The 22,222-nt window shown below is 39.7% G+C and overlaps 3 protein-coding genes across 3 annotated transcripts; 2 read left to right on the plus strand and 1 right to left on the minus strand.

Moving 5' to 3' along the window:
• The first annotated feature begins 9,641 nt into the window (after positions 1-9,641).
• On the plus strand, positions 9,642-12,498 carry fibina (fin bud initiation factor a). Its single transcript, XM_078257200.1, has one exon. The coding sequence runs from the start codon at positions 9,713-9,715 to the stop codon at positions 10,409-10,411; it is 699 nt and encodes a 232-aa protein (XP_078113326.1). The 5' UTR covers positions 9,642-9,712; the 3' UTR covers positions 10,412-12,498.
• Positions 12,499-13,413: 915 nt separating this feature from the next.
• On the minus strand, positions 13,414-16,834 carry tmem276a (transmembrane protein 276a). Its single transcript, XM_078257196.1, has 5 exons — positions 16,589-16,834; positions 15,993-16,466; positions 15,499-15,612; positions 15,262-15,399; positions 13,414-15,120 (listed from the first exon to the last, which is right to left on the minus strand). The coding sequence occupies exons 2-5, from the start codon at positions 16,378-16,380 to the stop codon at positions 14,873-14,875; spliced, it is 888 nt and encodes a 295-aa protein (XP_078113322.1). The 5' UTR covers positions 16,381-16,466; positions 16,589-16,834; the 3' UTR covers positions 13,414-14,872.
• Positions 16,835-17,843: 1,009 nt separating this feature from the next.
• On the plus strand, positions 17,844-20,784 carry spi1a (Spi-1 proto-oncogene a). The gene is made up of 5 exons (XM_078257197.1): positions 17,844-18,054; positions 18,515-18,605; positions 18,680-18,861; positions 19,912-20,077; positions 20,200-20,784. Exons 1-5 carry the CDS (start codon positions 18,028-18,030, stop codon positions 20,508-20,510), a joined length of 777 nt encoding a protein of 258 aa, XP_078113323.1. The 5' UTR covers positions 17,844-18,027; the 3' UTR covers positions 20,511-20,784.
• Positions 20,785-22,222: the final 1,438 nt, after the last annotated feature.

The following is a 22,222-nucleotide window of genomic DNA, read 5'->3' on the forward strand; positions in this document are numbered from 1 at the left end:
ACTACTCCACAACCTGTATTGAATTGAATCTTTTATCAGTTCCACTGAATTTATTTGAGCAGTTAATTTTATGGTCCCCAGAGGATGAACCCACTGACCTTTCCTCTAGCCACCAAGCTGACGTGATGTTCTGAGTGAAATGTTTTGACAACTATTGGATATATTGTCATGACAATTTGTAGATATTAATGTTTTCCGCCGAATTAAATATGTTAGAAATCTTTTTTGCACACCTCTTTTGTCGGGCAGGTGCGTAAGATATGATCAAAAGTAGCAGATCAAAAGCTTAGAGAAGAGTCCCGCACACTGACCATTACACAAGCAATAATTTATTTAGAAAAATACAACGTTTCGGTCTCAGACCTTCACCACCGAATTAAATACAAATAATTTAGCTGACCCCTTAACTTTTCCATTTAGTACCACCATCGACATTTTAAGTTGTCCAATACGACCAAATACCTGCAAACATATTCATATTAGTAGCATGTTAACACACTAAACTAAGATAGTAAACATGGTAAACATTACTGCTAAACATCAGCATGTTGGCACTGACGTTAGCATTTAGCTCAAAGCACCGCTGAGCCTAAGTAAAGCCTCACAGAGCTGCTTGTTTGTCTGTAGACTCCTGCCAAGTCAAAAATGTATCTCTGTTCACAGGATGGCGTATGTCTCATCAATGCATTTGATCTGAGTGTTTACTGGCTTCTCTTATTGAGTGCTGACCAAGATGAGTTTTAAGCATGAACTGACAGCACACTTGAAAGCCTTGTTTAAACTAAACAGAGCAGGAAAACGCACAAATCCTACACCAACAGGTTATTGTTTAAATCATAAAGTGTTGATGTAGGTAAATCTAGGAATTTTAAGATAATCGCTTACCAAATAGACATTTTTAAGAACCAAGCCATTTCAAGCAATACAAATATTTTAAAAATAATATAATAAATTATATAATGCATTTTGCAGAGCAGCTGGTAAAGATAGTTCAGCAGGCATGGTGGTTAATGCATAGTTGAGTGAAAAAGGGGTGAGATTCAGATATGAAGTATGAGTAACAGCAGTGACAGATGAGTTGACCTGAGTAATTATGCTTCCTTTGACACACTGAGCTTCTCTCTCCTCTCTCTTTCCATCTGTGTGCATCCATGTCCCAGAAATGCTTGTTACTAACCTAGCTCTGGGGAGCTTATTCCCCGGAGTCCTTACGTATTTTTTTCGCCCAGCATGTTTCCTTGGATTAGGGTGGCACCTAAATCATGGTTGCAGCTGTCCCAGTGGTCCTGCTCCGCGCCCTGTTACGCCCTGCTACGCCCTGCTACGTCCTGCTACGCCCTGTTACGCCCTGCTATGTTCTGCTATGCCTTGCAGTGTCCTGCTATGCCATCAACTACTACAATACTATTTCTATTCATTGTTCCATTATCTTTATTGTGACTATTATTGCCACTGTTCACCCTCAACCGGCACCATCAGACACCTCCTACCAAGAGCCTGGGTCTGTCCGAGGTTTCTCCCTAAAAGGGAGTTTTTCCTCGCCACTGTCGCACTAAATGCTTGCTCTTGGGGGAATTACTGGAATTGTTGGGTCTTTGTAAATTATAGTGTGGTCTAGACCTACTCTATCTGTAAAGTGTCCTGAGATAACTCTTGTTGTGATTCGATACTATAAATAAAATTTAATTGAATTGTCACTGAGAAGCAGCAGCCTTGAATTACTTTACAGAGCTGGAAGGTCGTAAAGTTTATTTAAATAGCACTTTTCACAGATAAAAATCACAGTGCTTTACAATAAATTGGAATATGATAAATAGAAGACATAAGAACACAAGGAAAACATAGGTACATCAAATCAGACAGCCATAAGGAAATGACACCTGTACAAAGGTTTAAGGAAACAACTTGAATGAGTTTAATTGATTGTCTGGATCAACAGAAATACATTGCCAGGATACACATGACAAGCTGGACAGCGCCGGATGTTCGGCTTTGCCCCTTCACAAGAACAACCTTCAAGCTAGCATGCTAATGTTGCACGCTAAAAATGGCAAGTTTTGACAAAAGTTTGAATTTTGGAATAAGGCAGGCCTGCTTGGTTATTTCGGGATGTATGTGTGGTGTAGCCAGACCTTACTTCAGAGCGCTGTGGCGATAAGTCTGGCAATGGGAGACTAATTAACACAAAAAATGATCTACTAATAACACTGTAATGACCATCACCATCATTTGAAATTTACTGTTAAGAGGATAACCCCTTGAGATGAAGCATCTCGTTTTAGAGGGGGTCATTGCTGTTGTTTTTAGCTGTAGTAGTATTAGTGTCATGAATAGTATATGTCTTCTGGCTTATCTTTGAATTGATATTATAGGAAAAATTAGGGATTGTAAGGACACAGTGCTGAGTGTGACAATGAATTGTTAACGGGTTTGTTTGGTCATCAACATCCTCACCTTAAATGACACATCTTGCAGAAATCCACTAAAAAACACTTATTAATGTCAACAGGCATTGAAAATGCTGCACTTTTTGCACAGGAAGAATATATCTTTAGAGCAGACAACATACAAACAACCAGTGGTGTAGTCTACGTGATACGCAGGTATACGCAGTATACCCACTAAGAAAGCTCCAGGATTTCCATCTACCCACTTAAAAATGCACAATGACGACATATAACAACATACTTTTATTATTATATATTATTATATATTGAAATATTTTGAATTGTCATATGTGTTTTCTTTCGATAGGCTAAATAAAGGTATTTCCACCGTAAATTGGTGCATTAAAGTGTATCAGAATGCAGGAAATTAAGTCTTTGACGCTCAAAGTTTCCCTGGGGGAGGACACCCAGATGCCCCACTTTGATATGCCCATTCTGGTCCATATATTTATATAGTCAGTATACCCGCTAAACATTACATTAGACTTACATTAGACTACACCACTGCAAACAACAAACAGTGTGATGAGCAGAGTAAGGAGGGACTAAATCCTGAGACTAAATCCTGAAAAGCGAGGAACAAACACTGAACTGCTCTCTATAAGTGTTAAACACATTATGTCATATTTCTGACACTATGTGAAGACAATTTCGCATATATCCATATAGTACAGTCAGTGTCTAAGCCTGGAAGGAGCTGTGTCTCTGGATTATGGGCTGATTGAAATACTGTAGACGTTCCTCCACAGGAGAGGGACCAACACACACGTTGTCTCTCAGAGTTGGTGTCAAAGACGAGAGCAGAGAGAGTAATTTGTCAACATTGTTCCATTTAAAAGCAGGGACATGATGAAAACATCCACTTTCATTTGCACTTTTGAATTAACACCTGTAATCTTCAGTGGGTTGATTTCCAGTGGATCCATTTGTAAAGCTCCCACTCTACATTTGTGACCTTATTGCTTTTAAACAATGGTGAGTGTGTGGGCTTCTGAAAGCGTCATCATTCAGCTGTGGTTTGTGTGTGTAGGAAGAGAGAGAGAAAAAGTACTACTAATTTGCCCACAGCCATACAGATTTAGGTTTAGCTCTTTAGTCCTGAACCATTTTTCCTTGGATTTATTCTCTTTCTACCTAAAATTATTCCTTTGTTTCAAATTGAGCATTTTTTACTATATCTCCTCAAAATGTTATCCATCTTTACCAAATTTGGCACAGAGTATATTTGCTTGTTTAAATATTCCATGGGAGTTCCTTGCATAGAAATGTTGCCATTTGACAAAACTGACACAAAAGCAAAGGTTTTCCAAAGGTTATGATTAATTAATTATACAATTAAGATTGTGCAGATGTTTGTGCTCTCTGGGTGCTTTCTTAAATTGATTGTTGATTAGTGAGAGGTAGATTCCTCTAGAACCTTGTTTTAACCACGCTTCACTGTTACTGAGTAAAAAAGTGTCTGAAATGATGTTGGAACATTAAGGTTTACTGTGAGACTGTGACTCTGCTGCCTATCTCTGCAGCCTCCCACACAGCCTGCAGGCCCTCGACCCTCCTGCTCCTTCAGATCAGCACTGTGAGGAGAGGAAACACATTACCACCACGTGAAAGGCATCTGTCCAAACTGCAGCCTTCAGGCCTCTGTGTACACACACACACACACACACACACACACACACACACACACACACACACACACACACACACACACACACACACACACACACACACACACAGTAGAGGATCAACAAGAACATCCCTCCCAACTTTGATAAATTATTATTTGTTGTCACATCTGTTGCTACATCTGCTTTCAGACAGCTTTGCCCTGTAGTGACCCGGCCGCTCTGCTTTGGCGAGCTGCTCAGTTTACTCTATCTGTGTTTATGTTGAGAGACGCTGTATTTATTCAGGTGTGTTACTGAAGAAGAAACATGGAAAGGCTGCATGCCGGAAAGCTTCAAGCTGTCTTTGCTTGTATCCTTTATTCAACAGTGTGTTTAGCAGTATAACAGTATTTTTCAAACAAACATAAAGCTCAAGTCTGGTAACTCAAAGTAAAAGCTGAAGTTAAATACAAAACATCTTTCCCCACAGTTGTTCTAAAGTGCAATTGCAAAATATTTCCAAACTTCATACTGAATGTTAATACTTCACTATGTGGTGGTGCAGTGATACAACTTCTACAGATGCCATGGCACTGACTTTTTTTGTTTTTTACTTTTTGACCCCTTGGTGACCTATTTAAAATCTCTCATGAACTACTGTTGGGTCGTGATTAAAACTTCAAAGATAAATTCAATAGAAGGGGCAAACTGTGTCTATGTCAAATGTAGAGTCCTGAAGATTGAATAATCAATATTCTTATATTAACAATCGGTCAACTGACGTGTGTGATGTGAAGGGGTTATTTATAGTGACAAAACCACAGAGAATTTTCACTTAACACATCTCTCAGCTCATTGTTTGGGTTGTCTGACCCACAACTTTACTGTTTTAGTTTAGTCTTGCTGCTCTAATCAGGGTCATATCCAGCCATAGCAGGCAGCTGTTCTAAGCGAAAAAGCTCTATATAACCCACTGTACACTAGTGTTGTGTGTTAAACAAAGTTAGTGAGCTGGTAAACATGAAGAACCAGATATTTCATCTCCACAATGATCTGCATCTGATTAATCACCCTGTTTGCAGTCTCCTGTAATTAAAAAAATTGCCATATAGGCCTTTTTTCTGTCAGACATTTTGACAGTGTCGTCAATAATATTAATACAGGCTGCATTCCATTTAGCTCATAGTTTCAGGCCACTACCACTGTTTATGCTGTCTCACTGATACAGTGAAATGAAACAGAGCCATTGTTAACGTATGAATTACACATGTGCTTTTCCTGCTGTGACATTTAAAATGTCTGCTCTGAAAAAGGCAAGGGGGTAAGCTTCTCCTCGTACCGCGAACCTCCTATGGCGCCATTTTGATGCTAATAAGCCATCACTTCCATTCATTTTGGCGCCACTTTGACAGCGAATAACTTTACATCTGAAGCGTTTAAAGACTCTATTTGTCCATTGTTTATTTCTAAAGAAACACGACAATGTATAAAAGGCTCCATTACCTTGTACCTCACGTTATGGCTCCGTAGCAGACGTTTTTGTAAAAATAGGCTAACGATTGTGTCATAACCACGTGACTTACTGTCGCATAGTAGAGGAATTACCGTATAGTACAGGAGAAGCGTGCAGGCAGTTTCGTCTCACATTAGCTGTTTAAGTGTAATTACTAATGTTAACTAGCATTTTAGTTAGCAATAATTAGCCTGTGCCTATGTTATCTATACATATACCTACACTCTCCGTCTCTGCAATATTCGGAATGATTGAGATTTCTCTTGGCACAGCTACCAGAAGATTTACAACTTTCAGACAGGTTGCTCACGTCACATTTACGTCGTCTCTCTCAGTTGGAGGCTGCGCAGTAACGCTCAGCCATCACCGGAAAAGTGCTTCTAATGGCCTTCACTGGTCTCCGTCCAGAGCAGCGGGATCTGTTGGTCCATTCTTATATACTGTCTATGGAAAAAGGCCTATTTCCTCCATCATCTGACCTCCACACCCACCTGAACACCTGCCCCCAATTCCTTCATCAGCTCCCAGAACATATCTGTATCGTCCCTTTAGCACTTGTTTCCTGACAGATTGTGCCTCAAGTGTTCCAGCTTTGTTTTCTTGTATCTACCTTCCTGTGTGTTGAGTCTTTGATCCCAGCAAGTTTTTGGACTTCTGCCGGCACGATCTCTTGGTTTTGTTTTCCTGCTGACTGCTTACCAGTTGCAGACCTGTATCCTGCCTATTGACAAGGTAAATCCTGCCTTTATCCCTCTGCTGCTGTCTGAGGCGTCTGCTATGACTCTCAAGTCAGAACTGTTCAAGAAACAACTCAAATATTAAACACTACAAATATCACTTAATTTTCAGATGTTTCATACGCTATTCCCAAAACGTATTTTTCTTTATGTATATATATCTTCTCTCCCCCCACCCCACACCTGCTGCTCCAAACACTGTTTGGACATGAATGGATGGATCAAACAGAGGACAAACCAAGCCATAACCAGTCCTGTGTTTACAGCTTGCCATATGTTTCCAGTTCGTGTGAGTTTAGCTAACATGCTGAGAGCTATATCTGAGACCACCCTGGGATGATGTAATTACCCAAGACAGGATGTGCAGTAGAGGGGATTGTAGCCCAGGGGACTCCCCCTCCCGTGCAGTAATGTAATCACCTGAGTGAAGTAATCAGAGTAACTAACTCTAACTACACTCCCACAGACTGGGAACCACTAGAAATGCATCAACTAAGAGCTCCACTCTTCAAATTCACTGCATTTATTGGTAAAAGTTACTGATATGAAAATATGAAGATATAAATATGTTGTGTTTGTAGTGACTGACATAGATAAGAGACAGAAGGTGACATTTCTGGTAATTGAATATGCCAATTGAGCTCCTGATAATATGCACAAATCACTGCTAAATGACTGACATGTGTTTTAAAAGGATTGAACCTTCAACCTCCTAACTTCATTTGATCATTGATTATCTACTGAGTCAACACCTCAACTTGGTGAGCAATTCCTGAAGCTGTTAATTAACATGTTCATTCTGTCATTTGTTGTTTACACCGGCAAAAAGTCATAGTGTAGCATGTCATAAAAAGTCTTAATATAATACGTCAAAAAAGAAGAAAAAAACTCAAACAAAAGACACAAAAAAGTCGGAGTATAGTATATCGAAAAGTCAAAAAAAGTCATATGTCGAAAAAAGTCATAGTATAGTATGTTGACAAAGTAATAAAAAAATCATAGTATAACATGTCATATTTTTTATAGAATAGTTAGATAGTATGTCGAAAATAGTCATTAAAAAGTCACAGTATAGGATGTCGAAATAAGTCATTAAAAAGTCATAGTATAAAACTGTATGTCGAAAAAGTCCCAAAAAAAGTCCAGAAAAAAGTCATAGTAGAAATCCCAAAAAAGAAATAGTATAGTATGTTGAAAAAAGTCCCGAAAAAAGTCATAGTATGTTGAAGAAAGTCATAGTATGTTGAAGAAAGTCATAGTATAACATGTCGATAAACAGTCATAAAAAGTCATAGTATAGTATGTGGAACAACATGGTTTAAGTTAAATACTCTCTTATGTTGCCACGTGTTGGGGGAGGTGGGGGGAGGGGGGGTTATGAGTCTAATGTGTCCTCATAATGAAAAGTGAAATTGTTGTAACAAAACTAAAAGCTACTCATAAGTTTTGATCCCACAACTATTGAGCTCTTACAAACAGCAATTTACACACTGAGCCACCTGATCTGATACCCTGTGCTACTGTTTCAATGTGTATTTGGCTTCTTAATTTTAAATGCAAAAACCTTTTATTCACTGCTCTTTTAAAAGGAATGAAACCTCCAGATTTCTTTTTGATCTTTAGCACCTTATCTTGGTGAGCCATGTTTGAAGCTAACTGACTAACTGAAAAATGAACAGCTACTCATAAGGTTTGAAACCTTATGAGTTCTTGAAGGTCTTGAAAACAACATTCTAGCACACTGAGCTATCTGATCTGACAGCGAGCAACAGTTTCGATATAAATGTAGCTTTTTCATTCTACGTGTAAGACCTTAAAGGTCCAATATGTACTACTGACAGCTAGTGTTTAAAATAGTTACTGCAGTACAAATTCAAAACACTGGAGAGAGTCGTCTCCCCCGCCCCCTCCTGCCCAAACTCGAAGTTCACGTTGGTTGCCAGGCTGAGACCGCAGCATTCAACAATGTTAGACAGCGGAGTAGCTAACGTTAGATGATGGCTATATTGACTGTCATAAAAGCCCATACTGACAGACACACTTTTTGGGCTTAGAATTACGGTAGGACCCGCTAAAAACCCGACAACCTCGCCGTCCTCTCCACACGCCAGACAGGCCCACTTCCTCGGCTTAGAATTACGATAGGAACCACTAAAAATACCACTACCTTGCCGTCCTATTCCACCGGACTGAACACACTTTATTGGCTTAGAATTACGGCAACAATTGCTTAACACACTGCAAACTCAGGGTCCTCTCCTCCCGTTTCACAGCCTCCCTCTCTTGGCTTAAAATAACTTACCATTGTACATGTTGTAAACAGCCATGGGTTGCTTACCTGGTTCTCCGGTAACGTTAGCAGGGTTAGCATGGCGGCGTTAGCCAGGACCAGTCGGGATCACTTTACTGGCTGTGTCTCAATTGTTTTTGCGAGTAACCAACTCGGGTACTCTAGCTATATAATTCAATGTGAGTACACTAATGTTTAAATTACATAAAATACCCATCCCTTGTAACTGTGATAAATTAGCCTGAAGCTCCTCAGCGTCCTTTTGGGCTCTAAACTGTCTCCATCTTTCAAATACATCGCCAATATTTACCCGGGCTTTGTTACGTCTCTGGTCACGCTACTGTTAGAAACATGCCGTTTTTTTAATGTCATGTAGAATCTATCTCCGTTGATCCTGTTCGTTTGTTTGCTGCTTTCATGGCTGTACTGTACAGCTAACGTTACAGCTGTAGCGTGCTGGGTTTACGTTTTTACAGGTATATCTAGTAGCCTGGCTGTCAGACTGGGCAGTTGATAACAACACACAGGCCAAAACACAAACAGAAATTCCGGAAATTTCAAAAGGAGAAAATACTGGCATTAGCAATGATGTCAGAAAAGATAGTATTTCAACTTAGCATGTTTCCTTAATATCTGATGACATATTGGGGTCATTTTTGGATTTATTATAGTAAATATATTACATATTGGACCTTTAATATAAGGATTATAAATAACAATAGGCCTAAATTTGTAAGGTATCTCCTAATGCTGTAAAATCTACATCGCACACGGTCTGTTTTAAAATGCAATTGAATGAGAAAGACAAAATAATTTTGCACTTACGAGCCTATACTTATCGATTTATGTTTTATGAATCATGCTTAAAAATAATTAAGTAATAAAACACGTTAAAAAAATAATTAACACCTACACACAATTTCTGCTCAAATATAAATAATATAGGGCAATAAGAAACAGCCCAACAGTATTAAGCTTTAATTAGTTAACTGTTCTGTGTGACTTTTGTTAGGAAGTGTGGTTGGAGTATCAGGGGCCACCAGGGGCCCTCCTACTGTAGCTTTAAACAGGCGGTCTGCGCCTTTTAGGTGACGGGGATCTGTGTAACATGAGTCGGGATGAAAACTGTGTGCTGGGTCCGGCTGCCAGTGCAGATGCTGTTCGCCAAAGAGAGAGAGAGAGGGTGCATGATGGATCCTGTCCCGCTGCTGCTCATCATAGTCACATCTTTGCCATTTTGCTCGGCAGTCTACACCGGGCCCCTCCAACCGGAGATCTCCAATGGCACTTTCCATCACTTCTTTGTCCCGGATGGGGATTACGAGGAGACTGAAGACCCCGAGGACTGCCAGATGCTGTTTAAATTCTCGGATGTGTATCCATGTGGGGCCTCTGAAGAGAGGGACTCCGTGGTGAGGGACGACTTCATCATCACCACGCTGCAGGCGGAGGACGCGGCTCGGCTGCTAGAGGGCATCGGACGGACTGTGGCGCACGACCTGGACGGAGAGGACAGCTACGGAAAGTTCCTCCAGCGGGAGGTCTCCCAGATCGGCGAAGCGTTTTCTAACGTGGACAAGTCTCTGCTGGAGCTGGAGGTGAAATTTAAACAAAGTCAAGAAACTGAGCTAAGGGAGGAGCAACAGCTGAACGGCTATGTAATGAAGCAAGTGAGTGACATCCGGGGAGCTCTGAGGGAAACTACAGACATCTCTCTGGGACTGAAAAATAAACACGAGCTGCTGTCTCTCATCATTCGCAGTCATGGTACCAGACTGAACCGCCTGAAGACAGAGTATCTTAATGTTGGCTCATAGTGTGGTTATTGAAAGCTGTGTGTGTGTGTGTGTGTGTGTGTGTGTGTGTGTGTGTGTGTGTGTGTGTGTGCGCATGCGCGCGCGTGTGCGTGTACGGACGTACGTGTGTGTGTGTGACCCTCCAGTTCAACAAACAACTGGAAAGTTGTGGCTTTTGAATTAATATCTCTGACGTTTGGCTATCCCCATTCTTTGGACATGTCATTAAAAGGAGCTTTAACACAAACATCAAGACATTCCAAAGTAAATGTGAACATAAATTATATCTGCACAGAGCCCTCTGTGCCACCAGAGTATGAAAATAAAAGCCCTCCAAGTGTCAGAGTATCAGCCTCTGAATCAATATTATACCTATACATTTTTGTCTGTGTGGTTTAAATTATGTTGTTTATACATATGTAGGTTATAACTGATCAAATAAATGCTTATTATTCATCTCATATCTTAATTTCCCCCTTTTAAGCAAGACACTATGTTTCAGTGTCTTTGACAATTAAGAATTTTGATGTCAAAAGTATTTCATGTTGCATATTCATAAATTTTCTCCTGCATATACACAAACTGCTATACGGTGATGTATTTAAAAAAAAAAAAAAAACTCTCCATCCTTTGAAGCTTGAGGTTTACTTTGAACAAGGTTTTCGGCTGTCATGTCTTTACATCACCATGTTTGTTGTTGGCAGTACAAGTGCCAGTCTCGACTGTCCTGTCAAAGTGGCCCTGGTTAATTGGCATTTAAAATCTGTCTTTGCCTCCCACTTCCATCTGGAAGTCATTTACTCGAATATGAAGCATGTTTGTCAGAAGGCAGCCACTGTCTTCATCGTCTGCTCTTTTGTCTGTTATGATCTGTAAAATGTGTTGTTTATATGAAATGTCATTGTGTTGAAAATCTGACTGGCTTTGGATGATGTCATTTTGACTAAAAATAGACTCATAAATGACACACAGCGTGTTTAAAGCTCTAAAGAAATATTCTTTCTTGCTCTTCTGCTGTGTCAACATACAATATCGTATTTCAGACACGCTGTTTATGGGAGGAAAGTTGTTTTGAATTCTTGAGAGGCATTAACTCTACCTCCTCCACAATTTGCAGTGCATTTAATATTTTGAATGCCTTTGGTAGAAATCTGTGTATTTTCTCTCTTTAACTACTGTTTAAAACTCTCTTGTTCCAGCCAGTCTGCAACAACCACAAAGTAACTGCCATAAGCGTGCCCACTTTTACAGAGATCATGTCTGTGCAGATGTGAGGAAGTCAGATGGGCTGCCATGGGCGCAACTGGGTGTGATTTCCTCTGTCTGGTTTTCCTCACAGTCCAGCTTCCCCTGAGGGACCCCTTTTTAAAACAGCTCTCTGTAGCTCAGCACAGTGCAAGCCAACAAAATACCCTGAGCTGCAAGGTCTCCATGTGCAGAGAAACCCAATATGTCTGTATGGCTCTTAATTTCCAGGGGCACTGCACAGAGCTCACAAATTTGATTAAAAGATTTGGTTAAAATTTCCACTGTGAGTAAAATTTAGAGCAGCTACCTAAACCTCTCATAAACAACCCAGCCGTCTTACTTCATGTCTTTTTTTGACTCAAATCAATCATTTTAACCACAAACTTTAACCACATCTTATCATGGTCCTCATCAGCAGGTCAAAATGTGGTAGCCTAGCTTTTTCAGGAGCTTTCAAATGCATTTCAGTGCACTAATTCCATTACAACTGAGAAAACTCCCACTGACCAAAGTCCATTCTCTGACAAGGACCGTGGGATATGGATGAAAGCCTGCTGAAAAGGAGGAAGAGGACCTTGAGTTGAAGTTAGTTTGTTTAACTGCTCTATATATTTACTCAGACAGTGGTGGAGAAGTACTCCGATTTTTTACTCAAGTGAAAGTCCTGCATTCAAAATTTTACTTAAGTAAAAAAACATAAGTATTAGCATCAAAATATACTCAGAGTACCAAAAGAAAAAGTATTCATATAAGATGACCCATTTCAGAATAATATATATTATATTATTGGATTTTAATTATGTATGCATTAATGTGTACCAAATAAACAAAATGCAGAGGTAACAAGTGTGTGTGGGAATTTTCTTTCTTTTTGAAATGGATCTTCCCTGGAATTAATTCCCTGCACCACAAAGGAGACAAAGCAAGTGGTGTGCGTGTAGCTTCCTACTCATCTTGCATTAACGTCTACATCACGTTAATGATGCAGCTGGTAAAACTGGAGCTTTAAATACTGCCAGGTAGCTTCATTTATAATATATCTTAATTCATTAGTTGATTATAATTTCCATAATGATCCATAAAGTAACTAGTACCTGAAGTTATCAGATACATGTGGCAGAGTGAAAATAGTTGCCTCCAAAATGTAGTGAGTAGAAGTACAGATTAGCAGAAAATGGAAATAAAAACTGTACTTAAGGACAATACTTAAGTAAATGTACTTAGTTACTTTCCATCACTGCTGGGGCAGTCTATATTTTCTCAAACAATACCCTCATGTTTACTTTTGAAGCACTGGCCATTTTTACATGTTTATCTATTTCAGGGTAAATAAGTACTTTTTACTTTTCCACTACATTTATCTGACAGCTGTAGTTAGTATGGTCGCATGCAAAACATTGACTGAGCTCATAAACGCAGTTAGACTTTAAATAAGCCATTAGTATGTGAAGAAAGTAGACGGCCTACTATATTAAATTCCTTTTTTATGCTATATAGGACATAGAGGATTTTCTCCTCATTAAACACATGGTGCAGGTGTTCTGTGTCACTGTTCCCAGTTAAGTGCAATGCAACACTGCAAAACCATTCTTTACGATGAGTTTTGATATGTTAATCCAAATATTTACTTTTATTTAAAATATCAAATTAGGAAAATTTCATTTAGGGTGGTATTGATACTTTACTTAAGTAAAGAATTACTTCTTCCCCCTCTGCAGTTTGTACAAGTAATTCAGGAGCAGTAGGCAAAAAGGGATCACTGCTGCATAGTGCTAAAACAAGAATATAGTGGTTTAATTTCAAAATGTCAAATAAATCATCTTTCAACTTGTCACAACATGCAGATAATTCTCTGCATTTATGATACACAGCACATCATTTATTCTATCATGAATGTATGATTATTTACTTACAAGTCTCCAGTGGCCAATATGATTTTAACCAACAACTGGGGTTTCCTTCAAAGCGGCAGCTGCACATAATAACTCCATGAAGATAATACATATAATCTGAGCAACACAATTAAAGAGGAGATGCTAAATAGCAGAGAAACCAAAGAAAATGAGATATTATTATTAGAGGTCAGAAAGATTTCATTTCTAATAAATGTGGAAAAGTAATTACAGCTAACAGTCTCTGGAATGCATATTGTCAATGGAAGAAAAAAAGGTATTCAATCATAATACAAATTTGTCAGAGAGTTTATGTTGTTATCGGGATTAACAACAATTTCTTATTTCATAACTAATGTTTATTAAAGGAGCTTTTCTTTCACTGTAATGCACAGCAGACAATTACTTCACTTTTTTCTGTTCTATTTTATTGTTCAATTGTTTGTTTTTCATCAGTTTTGTTGCCAAGTTTTGGTCACTGACTCGCTGACATTTGCACATTTAAGTGTTCAGAAGTTGTTGAATAAAACAGACTCCTTGTAACACTAACAGAAATAAAACAGCTGCTGTTTAAGAAATCATGCTGTTGAAGTTTTGACCCCATTAGCAGACCTCTGTCTGCTGACATACCAGTGGACTCATGTCATAATGCAAGAGAAAAGATGACCACAAAGAAGTTTATATGAGGTCTGTTCAGTGTGTTACATGGGAAGAAATAATAGTTTTGCAAGGCTGTTTTATTTTTCAAAAATATTTTGATGGGGGTAAGACCTTAAGAACAACAAAACATTTCCCTCAAACATAGTATGGTCTTAATGCTCATATTTTTCCTTGAATAAACACAAATGCATCTGCATACAATTCAAAAAGTACATGTACATATCTTGTTTTGAATGGGTACATAATGACACACAGTTGCCCTTTGAAATGTGACGGTTCACATCCATAGTTTGATCATAAATACAGATTTAAAAGTTGTGCTGTTGATCGTCTGCCAGTGTTTCTTTTTCTCTTTTTTCTCCTTAAACTAGCAGATTTTACAGGAAAAAAAAAATGTGTATAACTATTTTCCTCTTGAAGAGCAAGCAATTAACACTGAACAGTTCATTCATGAAGAGGGACGGAACCAAAAGCACCAGAGGAACTGAAATCGTCTATGCCAAATGTCGCCTCTTTTTCATCTTCATGTGAGCGAGAGCCAATGTCCTGTGCTTTCTCTGTGCCAAGCTGTGTGAAGGCTCTCTCTGCTCTGAGTCCCTGGGTATACAGTAACTGTCTGTGCAGCAGGGCTCATCACTGTGTCAAGGTTTAGACAGGTGTCTGTTAGATGTGTGGCCGCCTGTCACACACAGCCATTCTCCTGCCTGGGCTTGTGCACCACAGGTGTGTGTGGAGGGTAGAGGGAAGGAGCAAGTGTACACAGGAAGCCAGCCAGCAACGTCAGGCCCAGTCCACCCCAAGCACAAAACATGGACCAGCCATAACCGTGACTAATGTCCTCTGGTATTCCAAACATGTAGCGAGGATAGCGAGACAGTTCAAAGTTGATCCCAGCCACACATGTGCAGAGGGAGATAATGCAGCATGTCCCTGCCAGAGAGAAAGAAAAAAAAGTCAGAAACAACAGCAACCCATTTCCATCTCCTCTGATGCATCATTTCACTACTCTCTCATTAACAAAGACCTTACTGCCCCTCTGTGGTGATTCAGGGCAGTGCTCTTTAATCTTACCTCCCATGAGGAAGAGAAGTCCAGCCACATACTGCATTAGATCATGCTCCTTGCAGCAGCCCAGCACGCCTATGATCCAACCGAACAGGATGATGGATATGGCCATGCCTACAAAACTGGCAGTCATCCTCTGGAGGTCTGCAAAGCACACAAGATAAATGACCGTGTTTGTTGGGGCGCTGGCAAGTTTTTCTAAATGTATTCATCAGATTATGAAAAGGCGTTTTGGGAACTCACGGAGCGCGTGCCACTCGTCCTGCCTTATTGTCTTTGTCAGATTGATTGGCAGATTTCTGGGCAGCGCTGATGATGAGTAGTAGTATTTTATTGGTGTGCAGCGCGGAACCAATCCTGTGGATGTAAACAACAAAAAGAGGATGTCACATACTCACTGAGATCAGATGAAGAGGATATCACAAGGCTCTCTGCTGCCACCCCCTCCCAAAACAAATCACCCAACCCACTTCCACCACCACCCACTCGCACCATTGTAGGCATCTCGAGGCTTCTGTTACTACAGCTTGCCCTTTTGTCTTGGAAAACAACACAGCACGTCGATTGTAACTGTCCTCCGCTGTAGGCTACTGCGTAGGCCTTGAGGGTCTGTGCGCAGCATCAGCACCTTGGATAGCGCATTCGTGCATTAAGTATTTACTGATAGTGCCTCACACACAACGACACACATGTCACAAACACATTATAGCATACGATATAATCCCACAAAACCAAACCTTTAAAGATCAAATCCTCTATCTCCAAGTCAAATCCCCCTCGGTGGCACTTTTTCCACAGTCCGGTGATGGTGGAGTTGAATTGCCGACTGCAAAGGGACTCCATTGCCGGGGCAGGAGGCAAGAAGTGCCGCTTAGACCGAAACAGCATTTCGTCGCTCCTCTCCACATTTCTCTCCTTTGGCAACATGCGAAGTGGAAGGTTGTTGTTGGAGATGTAAATGTAGCCGGGGTCGTTTCTTTTGTTTGAATAATTCTTGCAGCGTTCCCGGTGCCTCCTCGCGTCAGTCTCGTACCAGTTGTCAGTGCTGATCGCTACTGCTATCAGTCCCAAAGCGCAAAATGCCAAAAAGAGACCTGCCGCGGTTAAAGTCCTCATAGCAGCCATGTTCCATGCGTATTTCGCCTCAGTGCCGTGATAATTCCGCGGGACACCAGGACTCCGCTCCTGGCTGCTGCTGTCAGTATTTGGGACTGAGGAGGAAATTCAACAATTCATGGAAATCTGAAATGCAGATAAATCCCCAAAGCTCAAATTTCTTAGACGTGTCAACCACTGCCGAAATAAGCCAAATTCCGAGGCGGGGGATACATACATTTGGGCCTCGATGAGCTATTTTGGTTGTCTCCTCTCTGCCTCTGAACTCAGTCTAGCCTAGATACTAACCAGTCCAACATTTCTTTCCAGTAGATGGAGACAGAGCAAATATTTGAAAGCACACCAAGCCCCAGGCCTGCACTTACAGTAGATCATGATCTGAAATGATGGCCGAAGTTGGACACAGTCCTAGAGGAAGTACCCTCCCTCCGGTTTTTATATTTTGTATCAACTTGCTGCTGTTGTCTAAATGTTCAGTTATGAAACACCGAAAGACAGGCCATATTTAACCCCACAGAGGGCCTCATTTTCTCTGTCTGGTGTAGGCCTACAGGAAACAGTTTCATCACATCCCACATATTGCCTCTGGTAACTTTCCATCCCCACAGGGCCAAACATAGCAAAACAGTGGAATACCATTTGGTTCACTGTATAGTTTTGAGATAAGTCATACAAATTCATACATTTCTTTCTTTTTTAAATGGCAAAAAGTGGCTGTTTAACCACAGTTAAAAAGCATCATATTAGGATTCAAGTATTGGTTTTAAACTAATAATGTCTAGCAGGAATATTACAACACAAACAAGTCAGTGGCTCTGGACATTTCAGTCATGTTTTTAATGGTTTCATTCTCATGGTCAATACTTCCTCAATTGAAACCATGATGCCAAACTAAAAGAGGAACAGGCTTGATTCCAAACTTAATTTTTGGTTTCGGCTCCTGTGTGCAGTAGCCTAACTCTTAAAAAAATCCCTTCATGTGTTAATTGTAAGGGGGATTTGTTGTGATTGATAGTAAGACAACAAGTAAATCATATTTGTGTAGGCAAGCCTGATTTGTGTTAAATGAATAACAATGTCATTTTGTTTAGTTTTTTTTTTATGTCACATCATTGCAGCACTTGAACTGACAAGGGGGGAAGTTGAGGCATACAAGGGCACGCCATTGAATATGTGATAACAAATAATGTCTATTTCAACAGTGGGACTGTTTGCACAAATATCTTTAGAGGATGTATACATGCCTCTAAGTTGGTGTAGGGTTTAGGGAAAACATAACTTCTCTGGACCATATAAAACATATTATGAATAATTATAGATATGCTGTAACTGCTTATAATCTACTCTCAAAAAAACAGGTGTCATTATGAATCTTTGTACAATTATACCTCTTATAAGCAGGAAAATGCATGTTAACACGATTGGCTCATGCTGTACATGACACTCGGCCAACAGGAACTAGCTGATCATATGGATTTGACAATTGGGTGATATGAACGCAGGCTGCATAGGGTCCAGCTTGTTTCTCACTTTCAGTTCCCATTTGTCTGGTGAAGTCAGTGCTCAGGGACGTTGTGTGTTTTAGTGAAGCAAGAAGAAAAAGTTAACATTCATCAGAAGCTTCAAGAACAAAGATTCTCATGCTGCCTTGTTTACATGATGGATAGATATGTCATATCATCTGTAAGTGCTGCTGCTTTAATGTTTCATGTCTCGTCGTTGTTTGTGACATTGAGAGAATATTTTATGGTTTATTCTGTGTTTTCATATCTTTTTCTAAAAAAAGGTTAAAAGGTGGGGCTTAGAATTGCATTTATTGATTAATATATCAGAGAAGAAGACTTACCTTTGGGAGTTTTGTTTGTGTTTTAAGGCTGTGGATTTTTTTTTGCTGTGAAAATTGGGAAAGTAACCCTTAACATACAGTAAACCTTATGTATTTGACCTACCTGGTCTGTTACTTTATAATATTCATTTTCCTGTCTTTATGTTCTAATAGAAGCAATGAAGATGAAATTGAATATATAAATAAAAGTGATTCTAGTGTAACAACTGATGGTCATATTTGACTTCATTTTGTCAGGACAAAGAGACTCAAACTTTTACTTTCTCTGTGACTAAATCAAATTTTTCCCCTTCAAAGGCGTCAGAGGAAATCATTCCAAATGAACCACAGACTTATCGACCACCTGCAGAGCTGTACCCTTACCTCAATGTGGGGGAGATTTATGAAGGTGAGAAGATTTCACAGTTGAAAAGAGCACAAATCACTACACAACAGAGTGCCTTACCTTCTGTCACTTTTCAGACCACAGATGGACCTTCCACACGGAGCGCGTCCAGCCGACGGACTTTGAGAATTCTCCGGTGAGTCACCTCATCGAGCTTCAGCCTGTGTCTCCTCAACTGGTTCAGCCATACCGCTTCAGCAGTGAGTCTCTGCCCCTTCACCTGGACCCACCACTCGGACCTCTCTCTGTGTCATCACAAGTAAGTATGTGTAGAGATTAGTGATGGCTATAGTGTGAAGACATAATCTACACATATGTGACTTGAAATACTGTTATAAAAGCATATTGATAAGGAAATGTTCAGCAGGAAAAAGCTCCCTAAATCTAACACCAGAATGTAATCGTTTTACTAGCATACAGTAGTATGTTTTTTGCACTGACGCAAAAGCATTATGTCAAGTATTACTACATTATGTGATTTACATAAGTCATATTATCACTGTATTTCCCCAGAGTGAAAAGGCATTTATCCACAGCAGTCAAGTCTATATAAACCCTAGAACAGGAGCTAAAGCACAAAGAATAACTAGGGTTTTGTTCATTGTTAAGTGTAGGTACTTATTTAACACAGTATGTTCCCTTTTAAAGTGAAAATGATTGCAAATTAAATTGTTAACAAGGGTTGCCATGAATGAATATTAATTGTGGCCATTAAATGTCAGAAAAATGTGCAAAATGCCCTTTCCAGAGCCAAAGTTGAGTCAATCAAAAGACTGCTGGATTTATCCAACCAACAGTCTAAAACCAAAAGACATTCAGTTTACTATCATAGAAGACAAAGAAAATCAGCTAACATTCACAATTAAGAAGCTGGAACCAAGGATTTTGGGGGACTTTTGCTTGAATGACAATTGATTAACAACATTGTTGCTGTTAATATACATAATGTGGATTACATGCTCCAGAACTGAATAAACAGAATGGATTCTTCGGACCAAATGTATTGTTGCCACCATAATACCAACACAATATGGAAATCTAAAAAAAAAAAAAAGAGAAGCCCTTCCATCTCTACAAATACAGTACATTATGTGGACAGTTGGGGATATTTTCACTGAAATGTCATCTACATCACGTGTTTTTGTAGAGCATTGAATTCTATTTTGGCTGTTACTTCCTCTTTTAGTACAATGACAGTGTTTAAGCCAAAATGTCAGACAGTGAAGAACTGCAAAACAAAATAAAAATGCAGCTTTATCACTCCTCTGTGTAAACTTGAACCATGACGTGCTTTAAATGTCTCCTAAAGATCCCACATTACAACCCATCCCTGTGCTACCCGTACCAGCCCTCTGCCTCGCCTGGACATTACTACTCAGAAGAGGAACAAAGAGGAATCAGTCCCCCACTCGAGGTATCAGAAGGGGAGGATGAACTCGAAGACCACAACCATTCCTCCTTCAGGAAAGATAATAGTGAGTTTTCCAATGCAAATTATACCAATATCAAATCCTAATGTACCGAAAGTCATATACATACATAGGGAAAACTGATAACTGCTAGACTAAATGAACGAGTCTCATATTTTCCAATCCAGGCAACAAGAAAAAAATCCGCTTGTACCAGTTCCTCCTGGATTTGCTAAGAAACGGTGACATGAGTGACAGTATCTGGTGGCTGGACCAGGCCAAGGGCATCTTTCAGTTCTCCACAAAACACAAAGAGGTTTTGGCCAGCCATTGGGGTACTCAGAAGGGAAACCGCAAAAAAATGACCTACCAAAAAATGGCTCGAGCTCTGAGGAACTACGGTAAATCTGGAGAGATTAAAAAAGTAAAGAAGAAGCTAACCTACCAGTTCAGTGAGGAAGTGCTGAGAAACCTGTATATACGTCCGTATCCCCACTGATGAGGGAACAAAGGCTGTCTTTCATTACGCTAAAAAGATTGTGTTTTGCCTGTTTGCAATTTCACTTAGTTTTTCTACCAAGTTTTCTTACCTATTTATTTGTTATTTGTTAAGCCAGTGTACATCCTCTATGGCATTTGCCTCTAGCTATATAAACTTCTTCATTTCACTCAAAAGTTTGTACGTGTAAATGTGTGTGTTTGTGTACAAGGATTAAAGTTTGATTAAACATTAGGGACAGTAAATGATTTTAAATAAATATTAAGTTATGTTATTTTCTTTGTCAAATTACTAGAATGAACTGAATCTATCTTTACACAAGCACAAAACATGTTCTGGCCTACAGCTGATCAGAGCATCTGACCATCCACCAGCCAAATGCTGGTAAAATATGCAAGTGGCTGGTAACTTTGCTTCACTTACCAGCCAAAGAAACAATGGTAATCTACTGAATAGCTGGTAAAATTCGAACATTCACTTGCCATTTGGCTGGTGGACGAAAAAGTTAATTTTGAACCCTGCCTATAGCCTATGACATTTGGCAACTGGCAGGGCCTTGACCATCTGCTGTGCTCCATGCAGGTCTGGAAAGAGGAGATACATACAAAGGGAAAACTTAAATTGTGTCATCATGCTAGAAATCCTTTTTGTCATTTTACAGATGATTGATAATCCGGCTTGTTTCAAAAGTCTAAAATTAAGTATACCATTCACACAGAGGGAGATGAGAAATCATATACTACATAACCCATACCTGATTAAAAAACAGATATGAGCAACTACAGAACAAACACTGGTAAGTCAGAACCAGATCCAAATAGACTGGGATCCACAGATTGGGGTTATGGTCTAAAACTGACAGATAGACCTGAGAAAAAGAAACTAGGAGTGAGATACATAGATCTGCCAGATTGATCTACCGTATTTTAAAGCACAGTTGTTCCGTTTTGAACGGTCATATAGCCTATTCACACTAATGTCTATAGTATTTGTTGAAAAAATAATGCGTAACAATAGCCTTGTGGCGTCATTAGGCCTGGGCGTCCGAGGCTACAGCCACGAATGTTTTATGAATAGCCCCAGGTAAAAAAAACTATGCGCGCATGCTGTGTGATCGAGAGAGAGACCTGTGAAGCATGACAAAAAACACGCGTGTGAATGCGCGATAGTAACATAGCCTGTCAAAATAAATGCAGGTCTCTAAACTAACACCATGGATGTATTAAGAGAACGAGTGCGGGTGGCTGATGGTCAGCACGGAGTGACTAGCAGGAAGAGTAGAAAAGAAATAACAGAGCGAAGGCTACTACATTACAGGTGGAAAAAACAGCTCAATCTTTGTGATTTTTCCAAAAGAGAAGGAAGGGTAAGAAATGAATTGCCTGCATGATTTAGATAATGAATGATCGAAGTGAGTTTCTCTTCATGATTGTAGGTGGCGACCCAAAATAAGGGTCGAACAAATGACATCGTAATAGACGCCTGTGATGGATTATTTAACTTAAGTAGAATACTTCTACAATATATGAGCAGAAAAGGTACAACTTGAGAGGCAGAAATATGACTCGGGCAGAGTAGGGCGGGTCATACCTTCGCCATCCTAGGAAACGCAAATTTGCGATGCTGAGCAGTTCATGCATGTATAAAAAACGGAGCAGTTTACTTCCGTCGACGTCACTCTAATAAGCCAATCAGAGCTCAGACGTTGTTTG

Source organism: Sander vitreus, chromosome 8 (assembly GCF_031162955.1).
Source record: "Sander vitreus isolate 19-12246 chromosome 8, sanVit1, whole genome shotgun sequence".
Taxonomy (NCBI): domain Eukaryota; kingdom Metazoa; phylum Chordata; class Actinopteri; order Perciformes; family Percidae; genus Sander; species Sander vitreus.

Bases quoted from the DNA above. Each gene is read 5' to 3' on its own strand.
- fibina (XM_078257200.1), top strand. From the start codon at position 9,713: ATGAAAACTGTGTGCTGGGTCCGGCTGCCAGTGCAGATGCTGTTCGCC.
- tmem276a (XM_078257196.1), bottom strand. From the start codon at position 16,380: ATGGCTGCTATGAGGACTTTAACCGCGGCAGGTCTCTTTTTGGCATTT. The intron at 15,613-15,992 runs GTTTGGTTTTGT...TTACATCCACAG, and splicing joins AGAGGATTTGATCTTTAAAG to GATTGGTTCCGCGCTGCACA. The intron at 15,400-15,498 runs GTGAGTTCCCAA...TGTGCTTTGCAG, and splicing joins GGACGAGTGGCACGCGCTCC to ACCTCCAGAGGATGACTGCC.
- spi1a (XM_078257197.1), top strand. From the start codon at position 18,028: ATGATGGATAGATATGTCATATCATCT. The intron at 18,606-18,679 runs GTGAGAAGATTT...GTCACTTTTCAG, and splicing joins TGTGGGGGAGATTTATGAAG to ACCACAGATGGACCTTCCAC. The intron at 18,862-19,911 runs GTAAGTATGTGT...TGTCTCCTAAAG, and splicing joins CTCTCTCTGTGTCATCACAA to ATCCCACATTACAACCCATC.